The sequence below is a fragment of the Hylobates moloch genome, unplaced genomic scaffold, assembly GCF_009828535.3.
Source record: "Hylobates moloch isolate HMO894 unplaced genomic scaffold, HMol_V3 SCAFFOLD_17, whole genome shotgun sequence".
Taxonomy (NCBI): Eukaryota; Metazoa; Chordata; class Mammalia; order Primates; family Hylobatidae; genus Hylobates; species Hylobates moloch.
Genome location: NW_026652292.1, coordinates 69,513,896 through 69,528,350, shown reverse-complemented (window position 1 = coordinate 69,528,350; position 14,455 = coordinate 69,513,896). Strand labels below are relative to the sequence as shown.

The following is a 14,455-nucleotide window of genomic DNA, read 5'->3' as shown; positions in this document are numbered from 1 at the left end:
AGTTCATAGCTTGCTAGTTGGCTGAATGCTAGAATTGTTGCTGGCAGGGAATGCTGTTACAGGGGGCCAGTAGACAGTGGAAGTAAGAGAGACAGGACAAAATGCCAGGAGAAAAAGGTCAAGTCAAGGTGGAGTACAAAAGGCAGATGCCAGGTACGGAAATGGGACAGGCTTGGAAAAGAAGGCTTAGTAGTCCACTTTCCTTGTTTTCACTTTCTGTAACCTAATTACTCCAACATCTTTGCTGCTGACTTTTACCCCTGCATTCTCCTAAATTACTCTCCCAAAGGTCACCAAAGGACCACGTGGTCATCACATTTGATGACCTTCTCTCCATTTTTACCCTCCTTAACCTCTCTGTGTTTGATATTGTCAATCACTGTCCCTTTCATGAGTCCCTGTTTCCATGGTGATGGACTCATGAAAGAGCTGGACATTGTACTCTTCCAGCTCTTAAATGCTCCTGACTGTTCTTTCCCTGAGCTCCATAATGACTGCCCCCTTCCTCTTCTCTCGTCTTCTTTTTTTTTTTTTTTTGAGACAGAGTCTCACACTCTCGCCCAGGCTGGAGTGCAGTGGCGCCATCTCGGCTCACTGCAAGCTCCGCCCCCCGGGTTCACGCCATTGTCCTGCCTCAGCTTCCCAAGTAGTTGGGACTGCAGGCGCCCGCCACCACGCCCGGCTAATTTTTTGTATTTTTAGTAGAGACGGGGTTTCACCGTGTTAGCCAGGATGGTCTCGATCTCCCGACCTTGTGATCCGCCCACCTCGGCCTCCCAGAGTGCTGGGATTACAGGTGTGAGGCATCGTGCCTGGCCTTCTCTAGTCTTCTAATTGTGGGGTCTGCCTATAGAACTGTTCTTTTCTTCCTTCTCCTTTTTCTGCGTTTTCTATTTCTTGGATATTTAATTCACTCCTATGGCTTCAACGATGATTTTTATGACAGAGGTTTTGAAATATGACAGATACAGACATAACTAGAAATATAAATCTTACCCTGACCTCCCCTGGAGTTCTAATCTCCTATTTTCTGTTACCTGCTAGGCAAGTCCCATTTGTATTTTATTTTATTTTTGTAGAAAGAAATGAGATAATCATATGTATTATAAAAATATGAATCCATACACATATGTACTGTATGTATATGAATACATATACATGTATATTGTGTGTATACACACAAATACATCTTAATGGACCAATGTCAGGTCTCTACCCCCGAACAATTATGTTGGAATATGTAGGATGGGGCTGCAGCATTTGTCCCTATTAAAAGCTCCCAGAGTGATTGGAAAAAAACAATTATTTCCATAGGTTTTGGGGAACAAGTGGTATTTGGTTACACGAGTAAGATCTTTAGTTGTGATTTGTAAGATTTTGGTGCATTTATCACCCAAGCAGCATGCATTTGTATTTTAAACTTAGCATTTCTAAAACAAAACTTGTCTTCTTCACCTTCAAACTCCTCAGTATGGGCTAAAGAGACCTTTCTGGCCTATCCCCTGCTCACCTTTCCAGTTTCATCTCTTACCACTCTTCTACAAGCACCCTCTTTTCCGGTCATATCAAGTAACTGCAGTTGCATGAACATGTCATGTTTCACATGCCTCTATGCTATTGAAAACTACGTTCTGTCCCCCTGAAACATCCTTCTCCTTGGGCCTGAATTTTTTGTCCCAAAACAATCCTTCCTCAACCCTCCAAATTTTTCTTGCGTATCATTTTCCTTAGGAAGGCTTCCTGCATCACATGCCCTTCTGCTGTCTCTTATAACACCCCTTGGAAACTTCTGTTATGGATTGTATCACACTAAAGTGTAGCTGGTTGCTTACTTGTTTGTATTCCCAGGTGAACTGTGAGCCCTTGGAGGTGAAGAAGTATGTCTGATGTCTGTACACCCAGGGCCTAAGAAAGTGCTTAACACATAGTAAATGGATTCACACACTTTTTCTGTACTTAATACATACTGAATGTGAATACATATAGTATGTGAATCTGCTTCTCTCTCCTGGTTTCTCTATTTTTGATGGTGGCGAAGCCATCTCAAATTTATATCTCTAACCCTGACATTCCTCCTAACTCCATGATCACATCCTTCCTTCAAAACGTCTCCACTTGAATGTCCAAGAGGTTTATTAAATCTCACAGGGGCTAAGCAAAGCCCCTGCTGTCTTTGCCCACCATACCCCATCTCAGTAAGGGCACCACCATTTACCCAGCTGCTCTGAGTACAAACCCTGGAATCATCCTTTTTCTTCTACTCTACATCAAATCCAATAAAAAAAAATCCTACAAGCGTTGCCTTATCATAGATCTGGAATCTGGCCATTTTTCATCTCCTCCAGCAGTGCTACATCAGTTCAAGCCACCATTGTCTCTTCCCTGGGCTCCCATGGTGCCTTCTTACTGGTATCTGTTTACTCTTGCTCTCTATAAATGATTCCTCCAAAGGCCAGAGGTACTTACCTTGGCTTACAAGACCATTCAGGATTAGGCCTTTGGCTATCTTTCTGAGCTCGTGACCTATCACCTCCTCCTTGTTGACTCTGCTGCCTACACAGGCCCCATTGTTACTTTCTGAACACACCAGATGGACACCCATTTCAGGGCTTTTTTCATGCTACTGTCTCTGCCCCAGATACTTCTCTCCTAGAACTTCGCATGGCTCACTGCCTCACTTCCTTCTGGTCTCTGCCCAATAGTCACTTCTGGAAAGAGGCCTTCTCTGACCATAATATCTAAAAAAGCACCCCCACAGACTCTATCCTCTTACCCTGATTTGTTTTTTCCTTTGCCGTATGATGTTTTATATTTCTTTATATATCTATTGATTCTCTCTTTCATTAGTACATTAGCTCCCTGAGAATAGGGTCTTTGTCTACCATGTTCTTTGCTGAAATCCTAGCATCTGGAACTTTTCCTGGCATATAGCAAAAGCTCAACAAATACTTGATGAATGAATAATTCCAGTTATTCAAGGCTGTGAGTCATATTTGACTCCTCACTTGCATTCCCTCCTGTGTGTAGTCACCGAGCCCTTTAGAATCTTATGTTTATTCATTTCACATTTATTGACTGTAAACTGTCTTGTGGTCTGTTTATCTTTGAGCTAACTTACTTCCCACAAGTGCCATATCAAACGAAGTAATTAATGCAACAAGAACTTTGTAAACTCTAAAGCACTATACAATGTCATTTGCCTTCCAGTCCCACTGCGATGACATGAATTAATGTTACTTCCTCTTCCAATCTATCCAGGAGCCTATAACTGATCTTTCTTCTTCCCAAATTCTCCTTAGATTATATATTTTGCACCCTGCTGCCCACTTAGTCTTCTTAAAGCCTTGCTATAATTATGCTCCTCTCCTACTCAAAAACTTTGACTGCCTTCTGGTTCTTGACCAAATAGTACACAAAGTCCTTGACTTGCAACCAAGACCTTCCCTGATGTGGCTTCAGATTGCCTTTTCACTGTCTCTCACTCTTCTCCCACCCAAACCCTGGATTTTCAAGTAAGGTTAGCCCACTAACCTTTCCCTGAGCCTAACTGCTTTCCCCCACTTGTCTTTCACTCATGCTTCCCCTCTGAATGGAAAGCTTCCTGCATACCTTCTCCTTAAAAAACAAACAAACAAACAAACAAAAATCACACCTTGCAGGCTCAGAACAAGTGAGCATCCATGGATTCTGCCATTTGTGGGTTCTTCTACTTCAAGGTGATCTTTCTCTAGTCTCTATTCTTATAGCATTTCATTCTTCCTGTTGAGGGGTACCCTTATCCTCCATCTTTCCTTTCTCTGGAACAGAAAGGAAGGAAATAGATGCAAGGATTACTTTTAGCATCTGCTTCCGTTTTCATTATTCTGATTTGGAAGGCAAGGAAAGTCTTATCTATTCTTGTCCAAGCTTCTCAGATTTTTTGTCCCTCCTTTCTCTCTCTCTGAGATCTGCCTGCCACAATAACCATGCTTTCATGACTCCCACCTCCATGTGGGAGGGTTTCAAGGACAGGCTTTCATCTTGACAAATGTGGAGGCCTGCCTTCTGAACTGGTAGTAGAGGGAAGTAGTGGGAAGCCTACGTGGTTTTTGTTGTTGTTGTTTGAGATGGAGTTTCACTCTTATTGCTCAGGCTGGGATGCAGTGGCATGATCTTGGCTCACTGCAACCACTGCCTCCTGAGTTCAGGCAATTCTCCTGTCTCAGCCTCCTGAGTAGCTGGGATAGCAGGCATACGCCACCATACCCAGCTAATTTTTTTTTTGTTTTTTTTTTTTTTTTTTTTTTTTAGAGACAGGGTTTTACCATGTTGGCCAGGCTGATCTCAAACTCCTGACCTCAGGTGATCCATCCACCTAGGCCTCCCAAAGTGCTGAGATTACAGGCATGAGCCACCACACCTGGCCACGCCTACGTTTTACTGCCTTCTCCATTCTAGCCTTTCTATATTATACAGCCAATGATTTGGCTTCCCTGAATCTGACTCCATTTCTTAATTAGTTTTGAACTCTGGAGAAAAGGATCAGTTAATTATCACCTTCCCTTAAACTCAAACATCACCCAGATGACTTTTTTGGCAAACTTCTGTATTATACAGATTTTTATAAGGCCTTATTCATATTTGTAACCCAATACATAAGCATATAGAAAGGAGAGGCAGTATTATATACCATCATTGGTCTTAAATCTCTTTCGACTTCGGATTCATGGGACAGTATTTATTTGCATGGAGGCTATATGGGCTAATACATTTGATACTGGGAAAAAAATTAAACGTAAAATATATATGGTGGGAAATAGGATGTGTATTAGTCGGTTCTCACAGTGCTACAAAGAACGACCTGAGACTGGATAATTTATGAACAAAAGAGGTTTAATTGACTCACAAGTCCACAGGCTGTACAGGAGACATGGCTGGGAGACCTTAGGAAACTTAAAATCATGGCAGAAGGTGAAGGGGAAGCAAGCATTTCTTACCATGGTGGAACAGGAGAGAGAACAAAGGAGAAAGTGCTACATACTTTCAAACGACCAGATCTCATGAGAACTCTATTACGAGAACAGCAAGAGGGAAGTCTGTCCCATGATTCAGTCACCTCCTGCCAGGCCCCTCCTCCAACACTGGGAATTACAATTTACCATGAGATTTGGGTGGGGACACAGAGCCAAACCATATCAAGATGTTTCTTGTTTCTTGGAATTGTGGCTGAAGCTCAAAGCTGATTATAATGTACAAGTTCTCTACATTCTAAATAGTGACACCGGACACATTTTTAGGACTTACTGAGAAATTACAAAACAGAACCTGTGACTATCAACTCCATCAACCCCCTTCAACTATGTAAGAGAGGGCTTGAGAAGGTGCCTTAAAGGGGATTTATAGGTGTACGAGCATTGTGACATTTCTTGACTCCTCACTCTGTGGGATGAAAAGAGGGTTTGTCCTTTTTTTTTTTTTTTTTTTTAGGTTTTCACTATTTATTTATGACAAATATTCCACATGCGTGATTCTCTCCAGTCAAAAGTTCTTTGAGATGATGCCGTCGGCCTTGGCCAGTTGGAGCATGGAATCATCTGACTCACCCATCCTACGAATGGCCCCGCAGATAGCATAAGTTTTAAACTGGCCATTAAACCTGCCTGTGACCTTGTCAACCTTGGCCTCGTTCATCTGGATGGATGCTTGGTCATTGGCACCGATGATGCGGTTACTAGCGGAGCATTTCCGCGGCACGTACAGGTCCATGAACTCGCCGGCGTCATTCTGCATTTCGAGGCTGTGCCTGCTGCCACCACACCGCGCGCAAGAGAGAAAGCTGAGGGTTTGTCCTCTTTTGCCAGGTTAGGGCAGCTCTCAAAGCAAATCTCGAAGGGAAGACGTCTACCGAGAGCGGATTTTGATGTATCACTCCATGAGGCTGGTGCCTTTCTCTAGCCTGGAGAATTCCAAGGGTGCAAAGCTGGCTGAAGCTATTTGAGATGGCTGGTGAGGATTTGGGCCAGCAGAGGGGTAAGCCTCCAGGACTTGCAGAGTTTGAATGAGCAAGCATGTCTGAGTGGACCCCATGGAAAGCATTCAGTCTTTAGTTGTCTTAAAACGGCCATACCCAGAGCAAGTGTAAAGGCAGTTGTGGAAACTAATATAAACCAGTTACAATAGCATTCTTGGAGTGCTTACCCAGGTACTAGGGATTATTTTATTAATCCTCACAACCATCCTAAAAAGCATTACTTTCATTCCCGTTTTTCAGACGAGAAAAGGGAGGAGTGAAGTCGTTATTTTCTCAAGATCATGGAATTAGCATGGTTCTTAACTGGTGTTTAAATAGCAGATCCTTGTATGTATTAGCTTGGTGTTGATCCCATCTATCTGTGGGTGGTACCCAGATTTACTACTTCCAGCTTTGATTTCATTCCCTCCTGAACTCAAGACTTGTGTATCCAACTGCTTACTTGATATTTCCATTTGGGTGTGTAATAGCCAGTGGAAAACACTGGGTAATTTGTGAGGATAAGAGGTTTAGTTGACTCACAGATCCACAGGCTGTACAGGAAGCATGGCTGGGAGGCCTCAGGAAACTTAAAATCATGGCAGAAGGTGAAGGGGAAGCACTTGCTCTCTTCTCTGCCTAGAGGGCTAGAGGAAAGTTCTTGATTGCAACTTACCCCTACCTTGCGCTTCCCTATCTTGGTTGCTTAAGTCACGTCCTTTCCCTTACCTTCTCCCTTTATCTGACATACCCAGTTGCTGTAGAACTTGAATCCATTGACTTATCTCCATTTCCACTGTCATCTTGTGAGTGCAACCCACATCACCCCACTGCTTTTATTCTTCCCTCTCAGCCCACTCTCCACAGTAGAGAGACAATTATTTTCATCTCCCTTTACTGGCTTGTCATTTATCTGAGAATAAAATCCAAACTGCACCACGGAGCCTTGCAAGGCCTGGCTGCTCCTCCTCTCACTGTTCTTCATGGCTCACTGGACTTTGGCAGCTCTAGCCTCCCTTCTGTTCCCTAGGAACCTCGGCCTTTGCACTTGCTCTCCTCTGTGCCTAGAGAGCTCTTTTCCTCATCTCTTTGCATGGCTGGGTCATCCTCATCCTTTAGGTCTCAACTGAAAGGTCACCTTCTTACTGCTACTCCCAGCTACTCCATCTCTTTCCCGTGTTTATCTTTGCCTATTTTAAAAAACTTGTTTGTTAGATGTATTTATCCTGTTTCCTCCTCCCAACTATGATCTAAGCTCTCTGAGAAGGGGCCTGACTTACCCTTATGTTCATCACTGTAGTCCCACAATCTAGCAATTGCCTGGCATATAGAGGTGCTCAGCAAATATCTGTTAAATACATGAATGAATGTTTTTTAAGTGTTTGTTATATAAAAGAATGAAGAGAGAACCAAGTGCCAGATGTCATACACTACATATAGTGGATTTTTAACCTGGTTGGAGTGGGCAGAATGTTGTGGGAGCTAAAACATACAGTTATCATACTTATGACAATTGTATCTCTTATAGACATTTAAAAAGCACCACCCATACTTATTCCAGCATTCAAAAAATATTTATTATTTTCTTATGTTCTAGGCACTAGGTTGGTGGCTGGAGATGCGATGAAATAGACGTAGTCCCTCTCCTCAAAGCTTATGCTTAGGCCGAGGCGGGCAGATCACGAGGTCAGGAGATCGAGACCATCCTGGCTAACATGGTGAAACCTCATCTCTTCTAAAAATACAAAAAATTAGCCGGGCGTGTTGGCGGGCGCCTGTAGTCCCAGCTACTTGGGAGGCTGAGGCAGGAGAATGGCGTGAAGCCGGGAGGCAGAGCTTGCAGTGAGCCGAGATCGCGCCACTGCACTCCAGCCTGGGGGACAGAGCGAAACTCCGTCTCAAAAAAAAAAAAAAAAAGCGAAAAAAAAAAGCTTATGGTTTAGCATTCCTCCATGGACAAGAGTAGGGAAAAGTTGGGAGAGGAGACAGAATCAGGTCAAGCCTTCCCTTCTCTATAATATCCCTAGCAAGACATATCAATGTAGAAATCTTAAATAAAATTTATAAGAAAAACCCAGAAAGAGTCTCCAAAGGCTAGCAAAATGCCCATCTTTTAAACAGAATAATTAGCAAAGAGAAATTGGAGCAGAGCTTCGTTTAGAAAACAGTTGGTTTTTGGCATGAATTTGTCACTTTTCTAATGTGAAAAATATAAGATGCCAATGCCAAATCTGAAAGTCAGAACTCAAGATACTTCTATCCATTTAGAAATTACTGTAGCCCTGTTATTCAGTACTTCTGCCAATATCAACTTCTAATGCAAGGGAACTTGGAACAATGGAGAAAACAGTGGAAAAGTTGGAATTGGATAACCTGGATCAGAGTCCTTGCCCTGTTCCTACACATCTTTAGCCTTAAGGATGTGTCCTAACCTTTACCAGTCCCAGTTGACTCGTCCATCTAATAGGGATGAAAAAAGAATGTATCTCAAGACATTTTTGTAGATCAAATTGGCAAATCCATGTTACGTGTTTAGCATAGTGCCTGTCATTTAGCATACAGAATAATATATAATAATAATATAATTATTGTAATATAATTATGAGATTATAATTATAACTAATAATATAACACAATAATAATATACTAATATATAATATTGCTAATATAATTTTTGGTAAATTTTTTTTATTTTTTATTTATTTATTATTATTATTATTATTATTTTTGAGACAGAGTCTCGCTGTTTTGCCCAGGCTAGACTGCAGTGGCGCTATCTAGGCTCACTGCAAGCTCTGCCTTCCGGGTTCACGCCATTCTCCTGCCTCAGCCTCTCGAGTAGCTGAGACTACAGGTGCCCGCCGCCGCACCTGGCTAATTTTTTGTATTTTTAGTAGAGACGGAGTTTCACCGTGTTAGCCAGGATGGTCTCGATCTCCTGACCTTGTGATCCGCCTGCCTCGGCCTCCCAAAGTGCTGGGATTACAGGCGTCAGCCACCGCTCCTGGCCTGGTAAAAGTTATTATAGTACCACCCAAGTTAGGGACTGTCATGAGGAATAAATGATGTGTGCATATACATGTGTGTGTAAATACCTATCACAGCGATTGGAACATGGCAGGGCTAAATGAATAGTTGTTGAATAAGCTAATGTATCGAGAAAGCTACAAAGGATAGATTGTTATACAAATGCTTGTACTTCTTATTTTTAACAAAAGTAGATTGAGCAATCAGAATCTATGAGCAAACAAAGGAGGTCAAAAGATGCTCAAAAATGTCCCAATCAATCAAGTATGTTATTAGAATATTTAGCAATCAATAGGGCATGGATGCTGCCCGACTGGAATAAATGCTGGTAGTAGCTCCAGATGAGGGTCCTGAGGGTCCTAAGGGTCCCAACTCTGCCATGCATTATCCCTTTAGTTAGAAATTGTGGAAAGGTCTTGGAGGGATCCTAAGAGTGTACCAGAGAAGAGGAAGTGGTAGCATGGGGTGAAGGTGTTTGCATAGGATAGCAGCCATGTTCCAACAAGTACAATGCAATTTCACTATCTTATCTGGTTTAGTTGTGCTGGTGCTTCTGATCTAAAGTAGCTCTGCCCCGCAAACAAAATCCTACATAGCTAGAGTTGAAAAGAGAGACAATATATCCTATATATGCTATGTTCCTCAATTCACTTCCCATCCTAAACACAGGGACAAGGGTTTGTTTGCTTGAAAGTAATGATGTGTCAACAAACTGGGTCAAAGAAAAGACCCTGGCAGCTTAGCCTGAGGAGAAGGGTGCTAGTATCACATCACGCATCTATAAAACGTGGGCTGCTTTTGGAAATACATGGGTGAGTTGCCAATTGCATCAGCCTAGCTGTTACTGTTCTTGATAATTATTAGTCATCTTTGTTCCAGCAAAATCCTCATCATTCTCAATAGATTAGAGGCTAAATTTCAAATCCACATTAGTAAAAATCTTTACAACTGGACTGTTAGAAACCCTGCACTATTTGAACAAAAGCAACGTATTTGAAGATCAGTGGGAAAGTTGGAAAATAAACCAATTCCTGCTCACTAATTATTTTTTTAAATGCCATGAATGAATAGAGGCGTGGTTTCACTCAATAATGCCTTTAAAGATTTTTAAATGTTTTATAACCAGTCAAGTTGAGATTTTAAAGAACATTTTTAATTTGTAATAAAATTTATAACTTGACTTTTTTTTCCAAAAAAGTTAACAAACTGCAAGCACTTGTTAATAAATATCTTAAATAATTTAAAAAATGAACATACAGCTGTGTAACTAACTTTTTTACGATCTCTATTGATATACTAAATATCACACAAAATTTGATGGTCTCTATGGGGTTTGGTATTTAGAAATTACTGTTAGTGAGAAGAAATGGAGAAGGGATCTTATATGTTATGTCTGTTTGTGAGTGAATGAAATCTGTATGAGCTGATTAGCAAAATGGCTTGCATGATCCACCTACTGGATAGCTTATGTGAAGGCATTTAAAAAAATAAGGTATATTAGCAAGGGTTCTCCAGAGAAATAGAAGCAACAGAATTACATATCGCTCTCTTTATATGTCTATGTCTATGTCTGTGTCTATGTCTATGTTTATATCTATCTTTGTTGCTGTATCTCTATCTATGTATCTATCTATCTATCTATCTATCTATCTATCTATCTATCTATCTGGGTTTATTTTAAGGAATTGGCTCATGTGGTTGTGGAGGGTTAGTGAGTCCAGAACCTGTTCGTTTAGGCCAGCAGACTGGAGACCCACAGGAGAGTTGCACTTCAAGTCCAAGGTCAGTCCACCTGCAGAATTCTTTTTTCTCAGGGGGAAGATCAGTTTTTGTTCTAATAAAGCCTTCAATTGATTGAATGGGGCCCACCCACATTATGGAGGGCAGTCTGCTTTGCCCAAAGTCAGCCAATTTAAATACAAATCTCATTCAAAAACCATATTCACAGAAACATCTAGAATAAAGTTTGATGGAATATCTGGGCATTGTGGCTCAGCCAAGTTGACACATAAAGTTAACCATCACATATAGAATTATTAACTTTTTGTTGTTATTTATCTTTTTCCAAGAGAAAACTGCCAAGATGGCAAAATGATTGCTTTTTGAGGAATGATTGTAGGTTGAGATGTTAAGCTGGAAAGGAGAAGACTTAGGGACATTTATATTAGGTTGGTGCAAAAATAATTGCAGTTTTCGCCATTGAAAGTAACGATGAAAACCACAATTGCTTTTGACCAACCTAATAGTAATACAAAGTAACACCTCCATAGTCTCACTATCCAGAGATGTGTAGTGATATATATATATATATACACACTTCTGCATTTTCAAAATGCTCAAATGCCTGCTTGTGAAAAAAAGAACAGACCCAAGACTCTTAGAAGAGACAATTTTGCCTGGAGACTGACTGATGCCATCAGAAACTGAAGGCTTCTGATCACACCTGGCACTGGGCAGTGTCAGTACTGCTCTTTGGTGGTAAACTTGTTTCCAGTTCTTCACAGTGGCTGTTGCAAACTTTTCTCATTTCCCTCAAGCCCCAACCCCACCCTATCCACTTTTTCTTCCACGATGCAGAGACAAAAGGCTGCCAATTCTGCAGCATCCCCCTCACAACACCTCTATTTTCAGCTCTTCTTCTTTCATGTCTCAATGACAGGGTTCCTGGATTTCTCCTAAGGCCAGTTCCCCTGCTTGTTTCTTGGCCCTGTCCTTTCCACCTGCCCTGGAGCCTTATTCATTTGAAGTGTGAATCCTTAGAAATAAATATGTGATGGTCTCTGCACTTACTATTTTTTGGCAGGTAGGCTTTATATTCCCAGTGTCTGCTATGCTGGGCTTATGAGTGGTGGGATTTTATGTAAGGCAGATGACATATATATATGTATATATATATATTTATATATACACACACACAATACTCTTCATTGCTATGTTTGGACTAGTGCAGCAGTCAGGATAACAGAAAGAAAAGCAGATGTACAAAAATGCAGAAGAATAAAGTGTGAAGTGTTTGTAGGTGGAGAGACTAAGAATTCTTTGCTATTTGTATTGAATCCTTAATATATTCTAGTGCAGAAAGCATGAAGCATGGCTACCGGAAGCACACGTGTCACGCATCAAAGGGAAGCTGCAGAAAACAGCGACGTTGGTGCGATTACTCTTTCTTATATTTCCCCTCCCACACTGCTGGGCCCACTAATTTGGTTATCTTTATTGTGAGGTAATTTGTATACTTCCCCCCTTCTTTTAAATGCACAGTTCGATAAGTTTCAAAATATACATATATATATTCACTTATGTAATTGCCAGCCCAATCAAGACAAAAGTTTGATTCCATCACCCTAAAAAGTTACCTCATGCCCCTTTGCATTCAAAATCCCCCGTCTCCAATTTCAAGAAACCATAGATCTGCTTGCTCTTAATATAGACTAGTTGTGCTTGTTCGAATGCAGAAAGCCACATTAGGGTTTTCTTTTTTTTTTTTTTTTTTTTTTTTCAGACAGAGTCTCTCTCTGTCATCCAGGCTGGAGTGCAATGGTGCGATCTCAGCTCACTGCAAACTCTGCCTCCCGAGTTCAAGCGATTCCCCTGCCTCAGCCTCCTGAGTAGTTGGGATTACAGGCGCCTGCCACCACGTCATGATAATTTTTGTATTTTCTGTAGAGGTGGGTTTTCACTATGTTGCCAGGCTGGTCTCGAACTCCTGACCTCAGTTGATCCACCTGCCTCAGCCTCCCAGAATGCTGGGATTACAGATGTGAGCCACTGCGCCGAGGTGCCACGTTAGTTTTGACTGTTTATATGAATAGTATCAGATAGTATACACTCTTTTGTGTCTGGACTCTTCAACAAAGCATTTTTGAGATTCATTCATGTTGTTATCAGTAATTTGTTCCTTTTTATTTCTGAGTGGTAGTCTACTTATAAATATACCACAATCTGTTTATCCAATCAAACCACACATTTGGGTTGTTTCCAATGGTTGGCTATTATGAACAAAGCTGCTATGGAGATTCATGTGCATATACATACACTTTGATTTCTTCTGGGTATATACTGAATAGTGAGATGGTAAATATACACTTAACTTTATAAGAAATTGTCAGATGGTTTTTCACCAGCAATGTTGCTTCTTACCTTCATTAATACTTGATATTGCCAGTCTATTAAATTTTATCCATTCTAATGGGTGTGCAGTTATATTTTATTTTGGTTTACATTTGCATTGGTCTAAAGACTAAAGATGTTGCCTGTCTTTTCATGAGTTTGTTAGCCAATAAAGCATCCAAATCTTTTGTCCATTTTTTACTGGGTGTTTGTTTGTCTTCTTGTTATTGAGTTGGAAGAATTCTTTATAGATTCTGAATACAAGTGTTTTCTCATATATATGGACTGTGAATGTTTTCTTCCAATCTGTGGCTTGTCTTTGCATTTTCTTAATAGTGCCTTTTAGAAAGGACAAGTTTTGATAAGGTCAAATCTATCAATTTTTCTTTTATGGTGTGTCCTTTCTATTCTATCTAAGAAATCTTTGCCTGTCCCCAACGTTGTGAGGATTTTCTTTCATGCTTTTTAATGTAAATTGTTTTCCATCTTATAGAAGTTTTGTAGTTATGGCTTTTTCGCTTAGGTCTTATCCATTTTAAATGAATTTTAATGTGTGGTGTGAATTAAAAATTGAGTTTTTTTGCATATGGATGGTTCGTTTTTTGCATATGGTTAGTTAGTTTTTCAACACCATTTACTAAAAATACATTAATAAATAAATGTATTTCCATTTATTTATTTTGGCATTTTCAGCAAAAGTTAATGGGCCATATATGTTTGCATGTTTCTAAACTCTTCATTGTCTTGTCTTCCACTGATGTGTATGTCTCTCTTTGTATCTCTGTCATACTGTCTTGGTTACTGCAGCTTTCGAATAAGTTTTGAAATGAAGTAGTTTAAGTTCTTAAACTTTATTCTTTTTTTGTTTCAAAGTAGTTTTGGCAATTCTGTCATTTGGATTTGCAAATTATTGAATTAACTTGTCAATCTTTACCAAAAATTTGCTTGCTGGAAATTTGACTGGGTAGAATTGACATCTTAATAATATTGAGTCTTCCAATCTGTGAAAGTGACTCTCTATCAACTTAGCTCATCCTTAACTTCTCTCAGTTTTCTGTGAAAAAGTTCAAATTTGAATATGGACAATTCTGCATGCGCGCGCGCGCACACACACACACACACACACACACACACACACACACACAGTTCAGGCCAGGCAAAACATGTTCATGCCCCGAATTTGTAGAATGCTACGTATGGCCTTAAATATTTCAGTTGCATTGGTATGTTTTTTTCTGGATCAAAAATTTTGGTATTCTTTTCTAGATCGCTAATTGCCAGATAAAATCCTGACCTTGAGAAAGACTTAATTGTATTTGATTGTTGGTA

At 40.4% G+C, this 14,455-nt stretch overlaps 1 protein-coding gene and 1 pseudogene across 1 annotated transcript; one reads left to right on the top strand and one right to left on the bottom strand.

The window, feature by feature from the left end:
- Positions 1 to 14,455, top strand: part of LOC116456931 (uncharacterized) — a 63,811-nt pseudogene that overhangs the window by 24,673 nt on the left and 24,683 nt on the right.
- LOC116456720 (small ribosomal subunit protein eS21-like) lies at positions 5,491 to 6,009 on the bottom strand. Its single transcript, XM_058430115.1, has one exon. The coding sequence runs from the start codon at positions 5,767 to 5,769 to the stop codon at positions 5,518 to 5,520; it is 252 nt and encodes an 83-aa protein (XP_058286098.1). The 5' UTR covers positions 5,770 to 6,009; the 3' UTR covers positions 5,491 to 5,517.